At 34.2% G+C, this 19,795-nt stretch overlaps 3 protein-coding genes across 10 annotated transcripts; 1 reads left to right on the plus strand and 2 right to left on the minus strand.

Annotated features, from left to right (window-relative positions):
- Positions 1-2,788: 2,788 nt before the first annotated feature.
- On the plus strand, positions 2,789-11,403 carry LOC105202723. 5 transcript variants are annotated; one of them, XM_039456238.1, is made up of 14 exons: positions 2,789-3,567; positions 5,001-5,215; positions 5,708-5,855; positions 6,237-6,367; positions 6,628-6,762; positions 6,874-7,038; positions 7,151-7,239; positions 7,338-7,515; positions 7,785-8,010; positions 8,157-8,318; positions 8,769-8,923; positions 9,128-9,363; positions 9,607-9,681; positions 9,979-10,162. In XM_039456238.1, exons 1-14 carry the CDS (start codon positions 3,491-3,493, stop codon positions 10,015-10,017), a joined length of 2,031 nt encoding a protein of 676 aa, XP_039312172.1. In that variant the 5' UTR covers positions 2,789-3,490; the 3' UTR covers positions 10,018-10,162. The 5 variants fall into 5 exon arrangements, with proteins under 5 accessions (XP_039312172.1, XP_039312171.1, XP_011169680.2 ...); XM_039456237.1 differs by having other exon boundaries at positions 2,808-3,567; positions 9,607-9,814; positions 9,979-11,403; XM_011171378.3 differs by having other exon boundaries at positions 2,827-3,602; positions 9,607-9,814; positions 9,979-11,403.
- Positions 10,630-13,720, minus strand: LOC105202725 (serine protease inhibitor dipetalogastin). The gene is made up of 7 exons (XM_011171383.3): positions 13,465-13,720; positions 13,319-13,350; positions 12,243-12,395; positions 11,984-12,074; positions 11,675-11,796; positions 11,428-11,518; positions 10,630-10,933 (listed from the first exon to the last, which is right to left on the minus strand). Exons 1-7 carry the CDS (start codon positions 13,484-13,486, stop codon positions 10,884-10,886), a joined length of 561 nt encoding a protein of 186 aa, XP_011169685.1. The 5' UTR covers positions 13,487-13,720; the 3' UTR covers positions 10,630-10,883.
- LOC105202724 lies at positions 13,627-19,433 on the minus strand. 4 transcript variants are annotated; one of them, XM_011171381.3, is made up of 4 exons: positions 18,862-19,433; positions 14,999-15,280; positions 14,717-14,826; positions 13,627-13,761 (listed from the first exon to the last, which is right to left on the minus strand). In XM_011171381.3, exons 1-3 carry the CDS (start codon positions 18,944-18,946, stop codon positions 14,768-14,770), a joined length of 426 nt encoding a protein of 141 aa, XP_011169683.1. In that variant the 5' UTR covers positions 18,947-19,433; the 3' UTR covers positions 13,627-13,761; positions 14,717-14,767. The 4 variants fall into 4 exon arrangements, with proteins under 4 accessions (XP_011169683.1, XP_039312180.1, XP_011169682.1 ...); XM_039456246.1 differs by lacking the exon at positions 18,862-19,433 and adding an exon at positions 15,526-16,739; XM_011171380.3 differs by lacking the exon at positions 13,627-13,761 and adding an exon at positions 14,368-14,581.
- Between the last annotated feature and the right edge of the window lie 362 nt (positions 19,434-19,795).

The raw sequence follows: 19,795 nt of genomic DNA on the forward strand, positions 1-19,795 counted from the left end.
CCTATGTTTTTGATTTTTAACTAATAACGATATTTGTTGAAGATATAATAAATAGCGAACTGTGTATAATAAATGTAAATAATTCTATTCAAATAAACATGTAATTTTATTTAAATGCAATATTTACTTGAAATTCTATAAGCTTTTTTGTTCGTCCTAACATGTTCTAATGTGAAATGGCTTTCATTATTTATACAGGCCAATGATACCGCACGTTGCTCATTCGAAAACGACAAGATCGATTTACGTAAAATTGATCGGATCGATTGCGCTCATTGTTGTATACTCGTATGCCATTCGAATTCTAAATCCTGTATTATGTAGATCTGTGATGGAAAGAGCAATTGTATTACGTAAAATTTAAAATCACTGTACACTTAGATTTTAAAATAACATTAAAATGGTGAAAAGTGGCATAAAAATTAAACAAGTTAAAATTGAAAAAGTTAAAAGAACAATTAAATTAAAATCAATTGAGACTAAATTACAATTTTGCAGGATTGGGTAGTAACTAGTTGAAGAGTAAAAAGTTAATTAATAAATTTTTAAGTTAATAACTTCTAACTTAACTTACTTAATTTTTAATGATTTAATTTTTAACTTTAACTAGTTATTTTGAAACACATTAACTTTAATTCATTAACTTTTTTTCCAAGTTAAAAATTTATCTATGTATAAGGAAAAATTGTAAAAGAAAAAAACATTCCCATATAAGAAACAAGATCTTTGTTATATATTATACAAACTTAATTTACAAATAAAATATTAAGTTTGTTTGTTCATCCATACTATAATTGTTCTGAGTAATTTAACTTTAAAGAATTACGATTTTGTAATATAATATGAATAATGTTTTTTCAAAATTAATTTCTAATTTAACTTAAGTTAATTTACTCTTAACGTAATTTTTAACTAGTGAGTTTTTTGTTTATGTAAATCTTAACGTAACTAAATTAATTTTATAAATTATTAACTTTAACTTAATTTAGTTAAAAAAAAAATTTATTAATTTACCCAACCCTGCAATTTTGTTATTCTGTAATTATGAGATACGACAGAATAGAGATATTAATATTCTGTTCTATATACAATACAATTTGTACATAAAGTGATTTGCATATGGTTTGTTAAAATTAAGAATAATTTTTCTTAGTATATTTTACTAAAATGTATTAAATGCATACGATTGTAAACGCAATTTTTTTAAATATATTTTTTTCTCAGTGTAGAAGAAGTTAATATTTTCTTATCTTTTTTATGTTTATTTCCACCAATGCAGATTAACTGGTTTTTATCTTTTTCTAGTTTTAAAAATTAGAAAAAGATTAAGAGTTTCAATAAGTTACTCTGAGATCAAACTTAATCTGTATTGGCGGAAATAAACATAAAATTGGATGCACATTGGTTGCACAAGGTATCCAAAACATTTGGATACCTTGTGCAACAATTATATAGAAGAATTTCATATTCCTCTGTTTGTCATGCATCTTTGTTTAGAGAACTTTTCCATAATTTCGAAGATACCATAAGTTCGTAAAATCGAGTAATGTTTATTGCACTTACTTCGGAAGTCATTGCAAAAATGTATTATTTACGTAAGGCCGCCATACCCGCAGTTGGACGCATTTACTTCAAATCGATAAATCGACAGGATTTCACTTATGTTTAGTAATACAGAGAATTAACATAGCGGTTGATAAGAACGAAAGTAAAGCAAATGTTTTTAGTCGAAAGTTAGAGCTAAAGAATCTATTTGAAAATCAAAACGTAAATTAGATTGACCTCAAATTCATACATTTTATTTGTAATTAATTGCGCTTCTCATTTAGAATGGATTTATCTGCAAATAATTTTTTATAAAAAAAATAGATTTAAATTTAAAGATAGAATAATTAAAATGAACTGCCAGCGATTTAGCTTGCAAAATTAAATATGCCTGATTTTAAAATCAGATATTAATTTGATAACATTTAATTATCTAGCTCTCTACGAACACATGTAATTACCGTGCAGATTCTGCGTTTTTTTTTCTTTCCCTGCGTTATAGTTCTTTTCAAGTATTTCGCACAAAGACAAATTAAAATTCGTCGTTACCATCCAGAATCTTGGGACATCTGCTCAAATGGGGGTTCGCGAGTTGTTTTGCAACAATCGTCGTTAATCTATTTGTTTCACAAAAAAAAAAGAAAAAAATTATCTCTATCGTAACGCGCCATTATCGAATAATGAAATTCCGAGAAAGCAACGTGCAATTCCGTTATGTCACGTTGTTATTATATGTTCAGAGAGAGAGAGAGAGAGAGAGAGAGTTTCTCATTTGGCGAGACGCGCGTTAGATGTGCCGTCTTGCCGTATCGATGTGTATACCACTGGCTAACGAGCGTAAACGATGCCAGGTAGTTACGTAAAATGAAGGACACGGGTTTCGATGTTCGCCATCGATACAGGCTTCCGATGCTCGTTCAATTCTAATGGCTTCACCGTGGGAAATGTTAACGCTCTCTGTTAACGCTGGAACATTTCGCGGCCGCATTAAACAGCTTTGAAGCTACAATAGTCTCTCAACAAGAGCTTGTACGATTAGAGGCTTGTAACAAAAGCTTTCTCATCCAGAAATGATAAAATAAAATCGACGTCTATTTCATTATTATTTCTGGCTGGGTTCCTATATTTATCTTTAACAAAAAAAAAAAAAAAATTCTTTTCTTAGATTTTAACTTTATGAAAATTGATCCTGGTAATAACCTGGTAATAAATACTTGTACTTTTTCCTTTAACCGTCGTCTTGGACTAAATGACAATATCGTCCGTATGATCGTTTAACGTGTCAGTAGTCAGCAAACTTGTCTTTGTTTCGAGTGTCGTGCATTTTTGTAGCGATAACGATGTGACGACAACGAAGACCGAATTTGTGTCAACGCGGCGAGCGAACGCCCGCGCCGCACACTTGTGGGCGGCGCGGAATATCCCAGGTAATCGTTTGCCGACCTCGCCATCGTTCTTTTTTTTTCTTTTTTCTTCTTTTTTTTTTTAACGACAATGCTGGTGAATGGATGGTCTCGCGCGCGCGGTGCCGGTATTTACCCAGCCGCATCCGATCGTTCGATCACACGGGCACTAGGCAGGCGGATGGAATGCCCCTCTGCTCTTCCTCGTCGTTGCTCGTCGTATCCGCCGGTGGCACAGTGCGCACAGGCACAGCAATTGCTTTTCATTTCGTTACGTGTCCGCCTCGCAGTCGCCCAGTTGCGCCCAGTCGCCAGTCGCACGGTAAGCCGGCACTTTCCGGCATTCGATCTCACTCTCCGCTGGCAGAACGAAAGGACGGATGTCCATCGAGAGTGAATCGCGGGCGCAGCTCGCATGAAGCTGAAGCCGCGCAGGACTCGCAGGAGGTGTTTCGATCTTTAACCCGGCCGGCGCGGCGCGGCGCGAGGATGCACGTCCCAGAGGCGCTAACAAGTGTGACGATCGCCACTAGGAGATTTCAATGACGGATCGGCGTTTGCACAAGAGCGTGAGTGAACGCCAAAGTACAAAGAGCAAGAGATTCAGAGTTTTTACGAGGCGAGTCGCTCGTAAAGAAGAGTATTTGATTCTTGGTGACTATATTTTCTTAGAGAAAATTAAGGACAAACTTGAAAATTTTAACGCTCTCTTCCTACATGTTTTCAAACCATTTTACGACTGTCAGGAGTCTGTGCGCGCGCATTACGACATTTTTTTCTTGCGCACTATACCAAAATGAGGTATTGCGTGCAGTTTTCTGTAGTTTGAGGCTGGTTCTGTGTTGAAACAAATCTTTGATTTTAATCTAAAATAAATTCAAAATTAGAAAAGATAAAAATGGATCTAATTTGAATAATTTCAATTGAGAAGTTAAAAAATATAATTAATAAAGGACAAAACAAATTGTATTACATGGAATTTTATTCTTGGTTACTATAACGATCTTCTTCTATAACGCACATTTTTTTTGGAACTTGTGCAAAATATGTATAAGAATCGATCATGTCGTCATAAAAATGATTTTATGTGATTTATATGTAAACTGCAGAAATTATTAATTTATTTATATAAGAAAATTCATATTCTATAATATTCTTGAAGATTCTTTATGTTTTAAAATAAATCGTAAAACAATTGTAAACTCTGTAGAGTCTGTTAAAAAAATTCTTTTTTACTCACGTTCTAAACTTATCAGCTAAACGTGCGATTACACGTCAACACAAAAATAGCTTAACTAATATTTTCCGTTTGTCTTCATCACTGTTTTAAATATCAGTATTAAGAATGAACCATCATCGATGTAGCAATCGCATTAGACCATTAGACATTTAGCATGCATTAACGACGTGTGACTTGTTTGCGGAAGGATAATACTTAATCAATTAACAGTCAACAATTTTTTAAACAACCTACCTTCACAAACAAGAAGAATATATATGTTTTCTTCTCGAGAGATTATTATTACAATTATATAAAAAAGGCTAAGTTCTTTTCTGCGACAAGTAAATGCACACGGTATAGCGCGTTCGTGTCTGATGGAATAAAACTTTCTGACCTCTATATGTATTATAGCAAGTGGAAGGATTTATTTTATTGAACACGAGTTTCAACGGAAAACTTTCGTGTCCAACGAAATAAATTCTGCTATAAGCCGCGTTATCGCGCGGATTATGTCGTGTGCTTACGTGGTGTTAAGAGATAGTAGAACCAAAGTTGACGCGAGGTAAAAAAACGCGACGCGAATAAGCGTTGAGAACTCGCTTATGAGAAACGGTGTATTATTTTAAAACCTTGAAGTCAGAAGGAAGGAGGGGTGTCCCTTAAAGAAATCGCTTTGACGATCACGCGTTGATGATCACGTTTAGCTGCTTATTTACCACTAGGCAGCAAGCTGAGACGCGCGACCTAATGCGCCGATTTCAGTTTTTACACGTGATAGCGGCGGCGATGGCGGCATGGCAGCGCGGCGTTACGTAACAACGTATGCACAGGTACATCAGTGGCGCGATTAGAAGCAGCCGAGATGCCGTTTCGGAGGTAGAGCAATCTTGGAAATTCCTGCGAAGCAACCTCTCGCAACTTGGTCTTGTCCCGTCGCGGCGTCGTTCTCGCGCGTCGTTTGCACCGCAAACGTACAAGATGAGTCGTCATCTCGTATTGCGTTTCACCGGCATAATTTTCGTCTGCTGCTTCGTTTCGAGCATAGGTGAGGCTCAACGTGCGAGTTATACCCATGTTGTAAAAAATATAACTGAATATTAATACATCGTGAAATTAATGTATCGTGCAAAAAAAAATTTTTTTTTTCTTATGTTAAGGAACATAATTATGCGAATGTACAATTAGATTAATTTAAGTACATATGACACACTATTATAATTGTAAGTATTACACGAATACATATGATATATAACCAAGAAATTAAAAAAAAAGAAAGGATTTTATATCAATACTTTTTTAGTAAAAATATTTTTAATCCGTTGTTCTTTCTTTTACGCAATTTTTCAACTGTAAGTTTAACTAATCGCAAAACGTGTTTAGACAATCGTTCGTTTGTGAGTAGCACGTATGATCGTATTCTTTATATTGTACGAGTATCTAGCATCAGCGATAGCGTCTAATGCATTGTGTAGGCATGACACAAGGCTGTTTAACTACACGGCTCATACTTGACAATGCGCACACCTATGCCCTTCAGGTTCAGAATCTCAGAGCTGTCGGAATCAAGATACGGGATGGGAAAAGATTGCCGGGGCAAAGCCAGCAAACGCTGTAGAGACAGTATTTTATAGAAACGGTGCAACATCCACAGGTAACAACGGTATCATCGCGCCTTGCTTCGACAGGTAATTCATTAATTATAATTTCTCTTTTGTCTAGACTTAATAATTATATTTCAATAAATAAATTGCTTAGTTGTTCCAGAAAGTAAAATCATGATCTGATATCATAAAGGTAAATGCATTTTTAAATGCAGTCTTTAGATGAATTATGAATATTCTATAGACGTCCGCTAATTGTTCGCTAATAAATACTTTTAATAAACTATGTACATATTATCGCGTGAAAATAAAAAAAAGAACAACACTTTGATATCAAAATATCTTCGATAAAGAAATTTAATGTTATTTTTTTCCGAAGACTATTATACGTGATCATCAACTGTACGTAGCTACGTGATTTTAATGCATAGAAAAGTATGCATGACTTATCGTTTAATTTTATAGGTGTAAAAGTCTGAATTGCACAGCTTTCGTAGTTGACTTTGCGAAGAATATCTGCTACAGCGTGCAGGTAAAGAGCGAAGAACTTATTCCCGAAACGAATGCCACGTTTTTCCATCAAATGTGTATTAAAGGTAACACAACTATAATATATTTTTATCATAGTACAGAGTAAAAAATTATTAAAATATTATTTTAGCTAAAATTTTTTTAATGGAACGTCTGTATGGAATGTCAAACTATAGCTCGTTTAAATTCGCAAATATTTAATGTTAGAAGGAAAGTCTCGAGTATTGAAGAAAATTTTCATAATTTCTAGAGAATTGCATCTATAGAAAAACAAATTTTCTTATTTTCTTCAGAAATTCTTTCTTTTTTGCATTTACTATTTCAGTTCCACCGAGCTGCAAACAACAAAGACTGTGGCAAGTAGAAAGAACCTTGGGAGCTATTTTAAAAGAGGGTCAGTCCGGCTGGTTTCACGAAGCATTAAAGAGAAGCGAATGTTACGAGAGGTGTCTGCAAGCAGGTATACGAATGTTATCGCATATCGATATTGGCGAGTCCTAGCTAGAGATGGGTCCTAGAAATAGAAATTGTCAAGAAACAAACTGTGTGTCAACTATTTGAATAATCTCAGGGGAAGAATGTGCATCCGCGCAATATCGTACGGGCGAGCCTTTATCAATCAACGATACCATTGGCACGTGTTCATTGTCGAAGCTCGAAAGAGGTACCAGACCGCAAGCCTACAGATCATCGATGTATCGAGACGAGTATCTACAGGACCAGTGCCATAATATAAGTAAGTCGATAAACCGATTTGCCGATTATTGGAAATCGTAAAATCTTCAACGGTACGGCAAAATCTCAAATTGAATTTAACTTAACGTATGTACGTCCTCTGGTAAATACAGCGAGGAAGAGCTATTGTTCCTACGCAGAATTTCGGAACGTGTCATTGCCATATTCAGACGTGGCATTACCAGGACTGGACGTAAAGCAGGTATTCTTTTTATATCCGCAGGAAATATCCTGTCGTTTTCATGGGCACGCGAGTCGATTCATTCTAAAGCTGTCTCATTCGATCTTGATCTATTTCAGTGCGAGGAGAGGTGTGATCGCAGTACCGATGGTTTCATATGCAGAGCCTACACTGTCGATTATTCAGAGGAGAAACCGCTCTGTCTGCTGCATTCCGACAGTACAATCGGTCTTGGAGTCAGCTCACTGGTTACCAGACCAAATGTAGTCTACAAGGAACAGGAGCCTTGTTTAGATCGTATGTTTGCAATGTGGATAGTTTTACATAAGTTTTGGCCATTTCGATCTGCATTTCAAGACCGACAAATAGCGTCGTCATTCGTCATATTGGCGCGCTATTTGTCAAAAAAGTGTATAAAGGCAGAAGATAGAAAATTAACAAATTATTTAATACAAGATGACTGGAAAAATTTATTTATTCTACTCTATATCGGTCGCTGTTTAACGATTAAAGTCTAGACGACTAGAGAGTCTCATTGTCATCAACATTTTCGCTTTGTTTCGCAGTGAAAGTGGAGTGCAGCGAATCAATCATGACGGTCATACTGACCACTGCGGAGCCCTTCATAGGGCGGATCTACGCGAGTGGATACGGAGACACTGCCTGCAGCGTTAACGGCGTTGGTAACAACGTGACGATATTAAGATTACCACTGCCAAAGAAAGAGCAAATCGACGAGTCTGACATCGCGTGCGGCCTAAAACCTGCGTTTTCCATCGATCATGAAAATCGGTACTTGGTCTCGAAATCATTTTACTTAATCGGCTTTATTATTATTTAATTCTGGATCGCGCGTTGCCAAATACCTACCGCGAATGCGATAGGACAAAAAATTAATTGTTCATCTCATCAAGTTACCGGACCTTGTATCTTTGCAGGACGCACACGTTGGTTTGGGCCACCATTGTGATACAGTACAATCCAATCATTCAACGATTGGGAGATCAGTCGGTGAGAGTCGGATGCTCCTTGGATGAAGGCGGTCTTCCGGAACCGAGAAACGTGACCGTTCATTCGAATTTTTCTTTCGTGGACCCAAAGTAAGTCTAGCTTTTTTCTCTTCCTACGGATGTGATATGTGTTGACAATTTTTTCCAAACGAGTGACACGTTCACTCTATAATTTAAGTAATCGACTATTAATGTGCTAATGTATAATAAGAGTAACCGCGGTTGGTGGTGCGTAGAATTAACAATTTTATTAATTCTGAAAGAGAAGACCGGGACCGTAGCTGAAGATTACTCGAAGCTGAGTCGAAACGTCCGTTAACAATTTTTTAAATTAATAAAATTGTTAATTCTACGCACAGATAACCGCGCGATTACTCTTTTATTAGCCCATTAATTAAGTTGATTACTTGACAATTTGAGAGTACTATCACTTTGGTGTCTTTCCCTGTAATCTATAATTTAATTTTCTGTCTGATGTAAAACTGTCCCGCTACTGCGACAAGCGTCCCCGATATTCCGGCTCTGGTTATACTTTTGTAGCGCAGGCGTACCGCCGGTTGGGTCAATTGTAGTGAACGTATCGTCCGAGGTGCCGGTAGTGACGATGAGGATTCTCAACGAAGACAATACAAACGCTGTCGTTACTCAATTGGGACAGAAGCTAACTCTCAGAATTGAAATTCATCCTGTGAACGGTATGCGTTTATTTTTTATTTTTGCATAGAGTATGTTCCCAGTATATGAGAATTTTCTTCCATCGATTCAACTTGGAATTTTCTTTAATATGTTTAAGTATTAACATGTATGTACTTTTTTCGCGAATTTAACTTCAGCTGCGATAAAATATATTTTATCTCGGAGAAAAAAAGAATAATACAATTTCTCGGTTTGAGGAACAGGAACTTACGATATCGCAGCTGGACACCTCGTAGCTAGTAGCGCTTCCGGAGAATCCTCGTATCTTCTTCTTGACGAAATTGGATGCCCGACGGATCCGGCAACTTTTCCCGCGCTATTAAAGGATCCAATCGATAACCGTTCTTTGATCTCAACATTTACTGCCTTTAAATTTCCTGACAGTCAAATAGTCCGCTTCAACGTCATGGTTAGATTCTGCATCGAGGAATGTGAGCCGGTAAGTAAACTGTTTTTTTTTTAATTTTAATTTTTTTTTTAATTTTAACATGATTTTTACGTTTCTTAAGCCGTGATAATATTAATATCAAGCTTAATATCAACATTTTTATATAAGAGAACGTTACTAATAATTCTCATGCAAATAAATAAAAATACATTTGGCATTTTTGTATACAAATTGTAGGCATATTAATTAAAGTTAAAAACAAAATTGGAATTTTTTGATTTTTTTCTTTAAAAGGCCAGATGCAGAGGAGGACAGATCTCGTACGGCAGGAGGCGACGATCGATCGAGGAGCCGCCGGTCACTGCTGAGGTAACAGAAATTTATAGAAACCTCACGCCCGCGGAATTACCGTTACAACTATCTATCGTCGTTCAAAGTCCAGTGGTAACGGCGGGCCATTTATCCAGGGAAAATCCTGATACGCTTTTGATCACCGGCGGAAGTGAGTTTAATACATCGGCATCGCTACGTCCTCCAAGTGCATGTATAAACGGGAACGTCGATTCTAGAGATTCAAGTTTTGGCAATTTTTGCATCTCAAAATTCTATAGATAAGAACATTAAAGAATTAACGTGGCTAAACTATAGTCTTGTTTCTCTTTTCAGAATCTGCAGACAGCCTCTTTTGCGTGGATGCGAATCTAGCTCTGGGTCTTCTGATCTTTTGGTTAATAATCCAGATTGCACTCACCGCCGGTTGTATCATAGCAGTTCGTCGCTACAGAAAAATGGCCGTAGAGGCCGAAGAAGACAGAGCTGAAATATTGGCGAGACATCTTTATGGGATTCACGGAGGAAACTTTGAAATTGCACGAAGGGTCAGGTGGGCCGACCGAAACGATTCCTCGATCGGATAATAGGTTCTTTAATTTCTTTTTCCCTCGCAATTTATTAGACGCAAAGACCATTTAGGTAGATCATATATGTAGATTGGTGTAAAAGATCTTAAATAAGGCTCTTATCTTAAAAAAAAAAAAAGAGAGAGAGATTACATGTTTATAATATAATTTTTAAATCATGAAATTGTTAAGTAGTGACTTTTGTTTTTAACATATTTTTATAGTTATAATAATAGGGAATTTGATCAATTTATTTTTTAAAAAATTTAAACCGGTAATTTTATTTGAAACAAAAATTAAGCTTTCAAAAATGATCCTTTTACATCAATTTAATATAGATATGTCTATACTAGTAAATGGATTTTATAGTATATTTATAAATAAATACTATAAATATATATATTACTATAGATACTAAAAAATTTATTTGTACAATTCGTTTGATATTAGTAATATTAATTATAAAACCATTTAAGTTAAAAAGACCAAAGTAAAAATCAAGTCAACAATTATTCTTGCAAATGAATAAAAGCAAATGAAGATACTTGTTATGTTGAGTATATTACATATGTATAATATATTTTACGAAGTGTGTAAATATGTTTATTTTTCTCACGTTTGTCAGTCTTTCATTTATTATCATAAATTAAATCATATAATAAAAATAATAAGTTATCCAGTTCTGCTTGTTGAACAACGCCCATAATAGTTTAATGTCACTTCTGTAAGTATAAAAAATTGCGTACTAAGCATTTAAAAGCGTTTACAATTGCACTGCCTTATACTGTAATTATACATGTATTAAAATTTTTTAATCGTTTTACATATTTTCTATGACAAAGATTGTTATTATTGGAAAAATTGTTTTCCTTCCATCTTGTATAAAAAAAAAAAAAAAAAAAGAAAAAGAAAAATTTTATTCTTATCCAATTTTAACTGCTTTCCTCAACTTGCACATTAATTTGCTATGTACAATTAATTTCACTTTAAACAATAATAGTAATAAAAATAAGTTATGAGAATTGATAAAAATAATATGTGTCTCACCGAAAAATATTAAAAATTGACCAGCTCAATTGTTTTAGCGTTAAAACGAGAAAAGGTTTTTTTCGAAACCATTGCCACTCTGATAGAAAATTTGTTTTACATTCTTACTATGTATATCAAATAAATACATCTGTTATAAATATAACCAAGTTTTCATTAAATATCTCACCTTTTCCACAACGTGCAGCACAAGATAATAATCCAGGATTGATGTAATCAATGCTGTCTGTACCGCAAACAGGATTGTATTCGGATGTTATCTACGGCAAGAAAATATCGCACGTAATAGGTACATTGTTGAAATTATTCTTCAAAAATAGATGCAAAATGTATTTAAAATATTTTTTTTTTTAATTAAAACGTTTTAAATAAAGTTTTAAGTAAAGTCACATTGATTTTAGTAAGAAAAGAATTACTGGACAGTTCATCACGCATGCATTGTATTGGTCATCATTAGGCAGAGTAACGGATGCAATTGTTGTGGATGCAGTTGTTGTGGGTGCTGAGTTACAACGTCCATAATAGTTTAATGTCACTTCTGTAAATATAAAAAATTATTGCATACTAAGCGTTTCAATACGTTTACAATTGCACTGCCTTGAATTGTAATTAAATATATATGTATATACGAATGTTTTATCATTTTATTATTTCCTATGGCAAAGTTTGTTAAATACATATATGTCTGGCACAACATATATTTGCTACTGCAGTAAGTATCTCACTTTTTCCACAACGTATAGCGCAAGATAATAATTCGGGATTGTTATAAACAATGTTGTCTGTACCGCAAACAGGATTGTATTCTGGTGTTACCTGTAACAATAAGAGGATATATCGCGCGTTACTGTATTATATAAGTTTATTGTTAAAATTATTTTTCGAAAATAAATGGAAAATGTGTTGAAAAGATTTTCTCTCGTTATTAAAACATTAGCTTCAAATAAAATTGCGAAATTAATTTTAGAAAAGCATTATAATTACTGGACAGTTTATCACGCATGCATCATATTGGTCAGATGCAGCAGTTGTTGCGGATGCTGATGTAGCGCTTTGTTCTCCATTAGATCTGGAAGCCACTGGACCGTCAAAAACGAAACTATCTATCGAAGACGTCTTTACAGATCCATCCGAATTCTATGATACATATTAAAAGCTAAAATTTCCAAATGTTAAATTGTCGATGCTTTTTTCGAAAGTACAGAAAGACAGAAATATTATAATACTTTCAACAAAAAAGTGCGCGCTGGAAAACTTTAATTAAAAATATTAAACAGAGTACGTAAAAACTTTTCATTAAAGTATCTCTATTCACAGTATATGTAAAATAAGGATATTATCGTTATATATAAATAAATTCTCTAATTATTAAAAATTCACCATAGAATGGTGGAATGTCTGACAAGAGGAAATTCAGGTACATATCTTGTGAAATTTATTTGATGTTGTAAAAGTAATATATAACATTCAGGTGCCAATAGAGCTCCAAGGGTTGTAGCTATAAAATTTTTAAGTTCGACTGTATGCGTCGTGATTCGACACGACAGCGAGTGGCCAATTAAAGTATCATAAAATAAGTTTAGTTATAACGCCCATGCAAGTGCTACCTAACTCTCGACTCGAACTCGCAGTTGTTTTATTAAACGATACATATACAAAATTAAAAAGTAATTTACTATGTTTTGATATTTCAAAATAAATTATTTGTAAAGTTACAGTGAATAAATTAACAATTGGAGAAAAAAAAATATTAAGAAGAAAAGAAACAAGAGATCTGAATGTTACATATGAATTTTATGACATTAAATTCTATGTTTCAATGTCAACTTTTCCAAAATCCACGAAATATATACCTAGATCTCTTTTTGTGAGACATCACTTGTTGTATTTAATGCAATAAGTGATGATCGTGAATTTTGAATTTTGTAATGTCAAGAAACATAATCATGTTTTATAAAACATGATTATGTTTCTTGACATTACTTAATTCAAATGCCTCGCGAATCGTTTTAACATATTTGCCTCTTGCAAATGCTCATATAAAAGTATAATTTACTTACTTGTGCAGTGATGAGAAATGGCGTTGCAGTAACTGTAAGAAATATTCAACGGAAAATTGAGATAATATTAAAACTAATTGATACTCGTATATGAGAATAAAACTTTGCCTCATGCACGTATAAAATATTCGTAATAGTTTTCTTACTTAGTAACAAATAAAACAACATTTTGCTAAAGTTTAATCGTCTGATATAAGAGACCACCGAGCTGCGCCGAGCTATCGTTGTACGATGTCCTATATGCCCAAGCAGGTATCTAGTGAATACAAGTTCGATGATCTACTGTTTGGCAGCATCAGTTGCGCTTCCTTTTATAGAACCGGTTGCCGACTAGCAGTTCTATACACATTCCGCATAAGTATATGTACCGGAATTTCCCAATATAATAGTACGAATACATTTGCTACATGCTAATTTTCAAACTTTGTGTGAAAACAAAAAATCTGAAAATATTAAAATAAATTAATAGGTATATTTTGAATAAAAAACAAAATTTAAAGAATTTTTTATGTGATGTTATAACTTAAATTCTTTTTTCTAACAAAAATTATGGAAATAGAAATATTGTAATATCACGAGAGCAACAATTTTCAGTACATCAGTACATTATAATTAATAAAGTTGCTATGTCTAGGTAAAATCTCGGATTTTCTTTTTTTCTTAAAACAATTCCTTTCGAATGATTCGTCACTATTTATCAGGTTTTATCACGTTTCAATATAAGTATTCATTCTTTGACTTACTAATCGTATAAGAATGTTAATAGTATCCTATCAGTCAATATATTTTTTAGTTGCATCACTTTTTCAGTGGGTCTATAATAAGTTGTATTTTTAGAATGTTAATTATATTACTAATTAATGTATTAATATATCATGGTATTGGAATATATAACAAATAGTTATCTGTATCTGTATTGTCATCACATTGTTAGTGAATGCTTAATTAAATATTATATGTGTATATTAAATTATAATTTTATATACTATATATATATATATATAATTATAAAAGAAACATAATTTATTGTACAAAGTAATAAAATTTAGTATAATTATACTGTATATATAATTTCACTAATCACTAACATAGTTTTTACTATATTTAGTTATTTAAATATAGCGATACATCGAGTATTAATAATTCATATAAAGTATTAATAATTAGAAATTGATTGTTTATGATCAGCAAACTATCTCGCGCATCAGCAATTTTCGCTAGTGGCCGTATGTATATATATATATATATATATATATGTAATATCTGTAACATTCAAAACACTCGTTCTGGTTTTATTATTGTATAAACAAAAGATAATAATCACGCAAAATAAAATAAATTAATGTTATATAATAACTAATAATGTTATCAACATAAAAAAAATGTTTATCTCTTTACCCGTATGTCGTATTTGTCGTGTAATAAAAGCGACGAAAGACTATGTGGCGTTCAATTACTGCTCTGCTGGATATATGGTTCGCAAGATCGAAGTATTCTGATTTCAAGTCCTTAAAAGATATTTAATGTTATTAGATAACAGATTCGTCGAAAAATTATAAATAACATTTTTTAATCAAACAGAAAAAATTTTTATAAAAATTCATATCAACTAATTTTAAAATATAAAAATGAAGAAAGAACAATAAAACAGTATAAATATAGGATTAATGTGATACTTACGTGGATTACATTTTTTTGCGCAATTAAATCTTCCCATATTCCAATAAGTAACGTTATCGGTGCCGCATACCGGATTGTATTCAGCAGTCGCGGCACATGGACAACCAGTCGTTGTGCCTTGCATGGTGCTACCCGGCGTGGTGCTGGTGGTGCTAGCGGTGCTAACGGTGCTGCTCGGTTCGCTATTATCAAATATGATGGAGTCGTCGCCAATGTTGTTCGTCGGGTCTCTTTGCGGAAATGCCAAGGCGACCCACCAAACCAGGGTCAATACTTGCACAACTATCGAGTATAATGACGCATCGCGATGAGTGTATGCGCATTTTAATGCAAATTTGTAGACAAATCCAGAATTATCGAAATTGAAAGCTTTTTTTTTCCTTTAAATATTTAAAGGAAAAGACTTGAACCATTGAAAATGCATTACTCAAATTCGAACGTATCGAACGTTATTCAAAAAATATAATGTAAAAGAGTCTCAACTTTTTATGTATTTGAAAAAAATAGCTATTTCGTTTCGCACTTACTTGCAAAAATATATTTCATGATTGTATCCTTGCGCGTCGCCGTAATCCAAGTTCAAGAAAGTAAAGATAAAATGGGAGCGTTCTAAATGATACCCAAAACAACAGTCAAATGACAGACTTTAGCGAGCTGCTTTTCGATTTATATGATCGTCCACTCTTATCTGCTTTCAACTTGTTTCCTTATATAGGAAAAATACCATTAAGAGACGCGCGTTGCAAGCGGTCGGGGATATCCACGTTGCGTACTTGTCATTGCATTAACGTTGACTTCACGCCGCTTCACGCATATAATGACCGAGTTAATTATAATTTACGGGACGTCCCGTAATTTATTTTTATATCGCTCACAAATTATTATCGAAAAACAAGTTGGAGTTTTTGCTTAATTTTATTCTTGATCTTTAGTCAACTATTTAACTCACGTAATCGAATATAGTGTGTATGAGATGATGGCGATTATTTTTTTTATCACAGTTAAACATACATAATTTAGAATAACCTCTGATCTTTATAGTTTATCAATAAATTGTAGTATATATGGGACTGATTTTGCTCGTATATTATAATTTTTGTTTCGTAGAAATAAGAATTATAAGAGATTAAATAGCGGCGTTTCCAGTACAAGTAAAAAAATAATCCTCTCTTTATCGTTATGAATATTTATATAACATCCAGACGAGAGCTAATAGCCTTGGCACTGTACGCGATCGCATCGTGAGCAAATCATTTTATCTCTTTTTCACACGCACGCACACACAGAGATACCGACTTCCTACATCCACGAGCGTTGTTTAAGAGTTTAAAACACGTCAGCTCTCTTGTTGAACATGACGTCAGAACGGAGGAAAACTATGTGAAATTTTCGTAACTTGTACTTGCATAAACAACTTTTCAAAAATGGAATTGATCTCGGAATTGAACTCTGAGTCGACAAGGCAGACCTGCGAGATACGTAAAATTGTTAATGTTTTCAGGCAAAAGGATTTCAAATTATCTTTTTAAAAAAATATAAATCAATAACTATAAACGTGTGTGAAAAAAAATTAAGGATTGGTTCACGATACTCGTGTAGAGTTTCAAGGTTATTTCAACGATGAATCTTGCGTCAATCTATAGTAATTAAGGTATTGCGATATATATGTTGCATTAAACTATTGAATAAAAAACTATATGTAATCGTGAATTGTGTAAATCATCTAAATATTTCTAACAAGCCATAATGAGTAAAGATTAATATAGAGACTTCCAAGAAAAAAAAAAATTGTTAATAAACTAAAAATTGTTTAATATGATAAGTTCAATTAAATATTGAGTTGGTTAGTTAATTCTTGATTTTGAAAAATGTTAATGGTTGGCATGAATAAACTATACCTTTTTCTTGTACATCTAAATAATTATCGAACCAGCCCAATGTTTAATTGAACGTATCAGACTAAATATTTTAGTTCTTTAACAAATTTCTTTTCTCAAATCAATATGGATGTCGTACGTTTAATAAAAGACTATCATATTATGGATGTTGTAATACAAGTGCGACAATCAAATCTTGCGAAACAAATACCTATACAAATTAGAAAAACAATTCTTGCAGTAAAATTGAATAGAAATTGTTTAAAGAAATCATTATCAAATGCAAATCTAGATATTTTCAGACATTATATGTATCAACAAAAAAAAACAAAGATAATAATTTCCGCACATATTATGTGTGAGTGTAGGGGGAGGAAAGGAGAAATTTAATTAATTTGTGTGCTTCTCTCTCATCATCGTTTGCGGATTAAGATCAAACGTAACATTTAGGAAGGCTTTGCGCGTTGATGCGTAATCTTTATTTATAGCAATATCAATCAATTGAATGATAGAACTCTTATATGATATGTTTATTTCTTATCGAATATTATTAATATTATTATTGATGTTTAGACAGTTGATGGTGACAACGTTTGTAGAAATCAAGTATAATATTCATTTTTGCCAATTTAAATTATTCTAAATTTAATTTCGATTTAACTTCTTATCTTCTTTGTAAAAATCAGGATGATCATTATTAGTTTCATCATTTCCCATTAAATTTAAAAATAGTCAAATGTGCAAAACTTTAAATTAACTGTACTACTTTGTTTTCCTTGTCCATTTTTTGTAATTTATAATAATTTTATAAAATATAATACTTTAAATTAATAATTAATTCTTTAAATTAAAATAATTACAAAATTAGAGATAGTGAGTTTTAAATTTTACAGATAATAATTTATGAAGTTAATCGGCCAATTTTTTTTTATAGATTAATTAGAGTTGGTGAAACCACAGAGAAGCCTGAGAGCAACCATGACCGCAATTTATTTAGCTATGACTTTACTTTGGAGCGCCTCTATGTTTGTAAAACGTGGATATTGAACTACATAGCTTAATATATCTGTGAAGCTTGCAGGTAACATATACACAATTTTGTGATTCTTTTCTTGGTGCTATGACCAAGAATAGGGTACCATAAATTTCAAGACTATTATGGCCGATATTCATAGTCAATTCTTATTTCAAGACTGTCTTAAATAACGTCTTATATATAAAATGCTAATACTATTCTCTGATTGGTTGATGACATCTTAATGATATACTTTGTAGCTCTTACAGGGACGCCTGCGTACCGACTGTGTATGTGCACCGAATTTGATTTACATTTTCGCTTTTGCTTCAAAAAGACAGACAGATTACAATATAACAACACGGTTATCCATCTGTCATTGCAGCAATGAAATCTGATAAATTATTTATTACTATTTGCGGGCGTTTAAAAAAATTAAAACAAAATCATAGTACATTCGATCAACGAAGATTGCGTCAGAAGATTGAAAAATATTGTATATTCTGTATACAATTACAAAAGAAAGAGAAAATTGCAATTCTTCTGTAGAATAAAAGTACTCATAAAAAACTTGGATAGGATAGATTTTACAATAAAATCGAAAGGAAGAAGAGAAGAGAAAACCTGAGAATGGCCATGTCCACGATTTAACCATGATTTTTCAAGACGCCATGCAGACGCCATCTCTACAACGTGAATATTCACTACGATGCCAATGTATATACACCTAGTCAGTCAATACCTCGGAAAGTATGTATGTACATCAATCGCGTCTGTTGGCACACCTAGCGAAGGGATATGGAGTGTCAAGCGCGCGTACATACACAAACTTTAAATTTTTCCTATCCTAACCGGCTCATGCGCGATTTATTGAGTCGCAATTTATGCGAGCGCAATCAGGACGAGACACAAATACTAAAATGTGGAGGCGAATAAACAGTAGATACTAGCGTACAAATAAATTGACTCACCGTTCGCTGATCGCTCCGTCCAGCTCTGTCTCGTAATCTCAGCCGCCGCTTTCGAAGATCCAAGATCCTCCTTCTCTCGATTCATACTTGGTACAAACGCGCGACACTTGGTTCGTTTCAGGCACCCCCGGTACTCACGCCCGTTGAAAACTCATCGAGATACGGGTTACGGGGCAACGGAGAAGACTACGCGATTGAACGCGCGACGCGACTTCGTGCCATCCCGACCGATCATTGTCGTCTGAGCGACACGAAGGATCCAAGATTCTCCTCACGACGATTCGTCTTGATTCATACTTGACACGAACGCGCGAGCTTTCATTTTTGGAACTCTCGAAACCCTCCCGGTGCTCACAGGCACGTGTCGGAAACTCATAAGAGGAATAAGAGGCAACGGAAAAGCTGCGAAACACGATCGAACGCGACACGACTTTGCACCATGTATTCGCGATACGACGGATGTCGGTACGAAGGCCGACACTTGACTTTCGACACTCTCGAAACACTCGCTCGCATCAAACACTCGTACGGGATGACGAGGATACGAGTTGAAATGCGCTGCGACGCACCGCGACCTTTCGCCGTGCTCCCTAACCGACCGACTGCTGGCACTGCGTACTGTGCGTACACTGCGTAGCGGCGTGACTCACGTGACTGGCGCGTGGCCGCGCCTGCGCGCCACGCAGTGCCAGAGCAGTCGATCGGTACGGTCGGTACCGTCCGCGTTAGGGGGGCGGGGAGAGGTCGTGGCGCGTCGCGGCGCATTTCAATTCGCATCCTCATCGTCCCGTATGAGTTTTTGATTCCCGAGCGAGTGTTTCGAGAGTTTCGTGGAGTGTCGGAAGTGAAGTAAATTGTTGGGCGTCCGTGCCAACATTCGTCGTCAGTCGAGATGCGATGTATTGTGCGAACGTTGGGTCGCGTTTAATCGTGT

The sequence above is a fragment of the Solenopsis invicta genome, chromosome 12, assembly GCF_016802725.1.
Source record: "Solenopsis invicta isolate M01_SB chromosome 12, UNIL_Sinv_3.0, whole genome shotgun sequence".
NCBI classification, from domain to species: domain Eukaryota; kingdom Metazoa; phylum Arthropoda; class Insecta; order Hymenoptera; family Formicidae; genus Solenopsis; species Solenopsis invicta.

What these genes read in the sequence shown, in the direction of transcription:
- LOC105202723 (XM_039456237.1), top strand. Translation starts at nt 3,491, where the DNA reads ATGACGGATCGGCGTTTGCACAAGAGCGTGAGTGAACGCCAAAGTACA. An exon ending in CCATCAAATGTGTATTAAAG is followed by an intron (nt 6,368 to 6,627) that starts GTAACACAACTA and finishes TTACTATTTCAG; the next exon opens with TTCCACCGAGCTGCAAACAA. An exon ending in CAGGACTGGACGTAAAGCAG is followed by an intron (nt 7,240 to 7,337) that starts GTATTCTTTTTA and finishes GATCTATTTCAG; the next exon opens with TGCGAGGAGAGGTGTGATCG.
- LOC105202724 (XM_011171381.3), bottom strand. Translation starts at nt 18,946, where the DNA reads ATGAATCGAGAGAAGGAGGATCTTGGATCTTCGAAAGCGGCGGCTGAG. An exon ending in GACGGAGCGATCAGCGAACG is followed by an intron (nt 15,281 to 18,861) that starts GTGAGTCAATTT and finishes TATACTCGATAG; the next exon opens with TTGTGCAAGTATTGACCCTG. An exon ending in CGCAAAAAAATGTAATCCAC is followed by an intron (nt 14,827 to 14,998) that starts GTAAGTATCACA and finishes ATATCTTTTAAG; the next exon opens with GACTTGAAATCAGAATACTT.
- LOC105202725 (XM_011171383.3), bottom strand. Translation starts at nt 13,486, where the DNA reads ATGTTGTTTTATTTGTTACTAA. An exon ending in CATTTCTCATCACTGCACAA is followed by an intron (nt 12,396 to 13,318) that starts GTAAGTAAATTA and finishes TATGTATCATAG; the next exon opens with AATTCGGATGGATCTGTAAA. An exon ending in TGCTGCACGTTGTGGAAAAG is followed by an intron (nt 10,934 to 11,427) that starts GTGAGATATTTA and finishes TTATACTTACAG; the next exon opens with AAGTGACATTAAACTATTAT.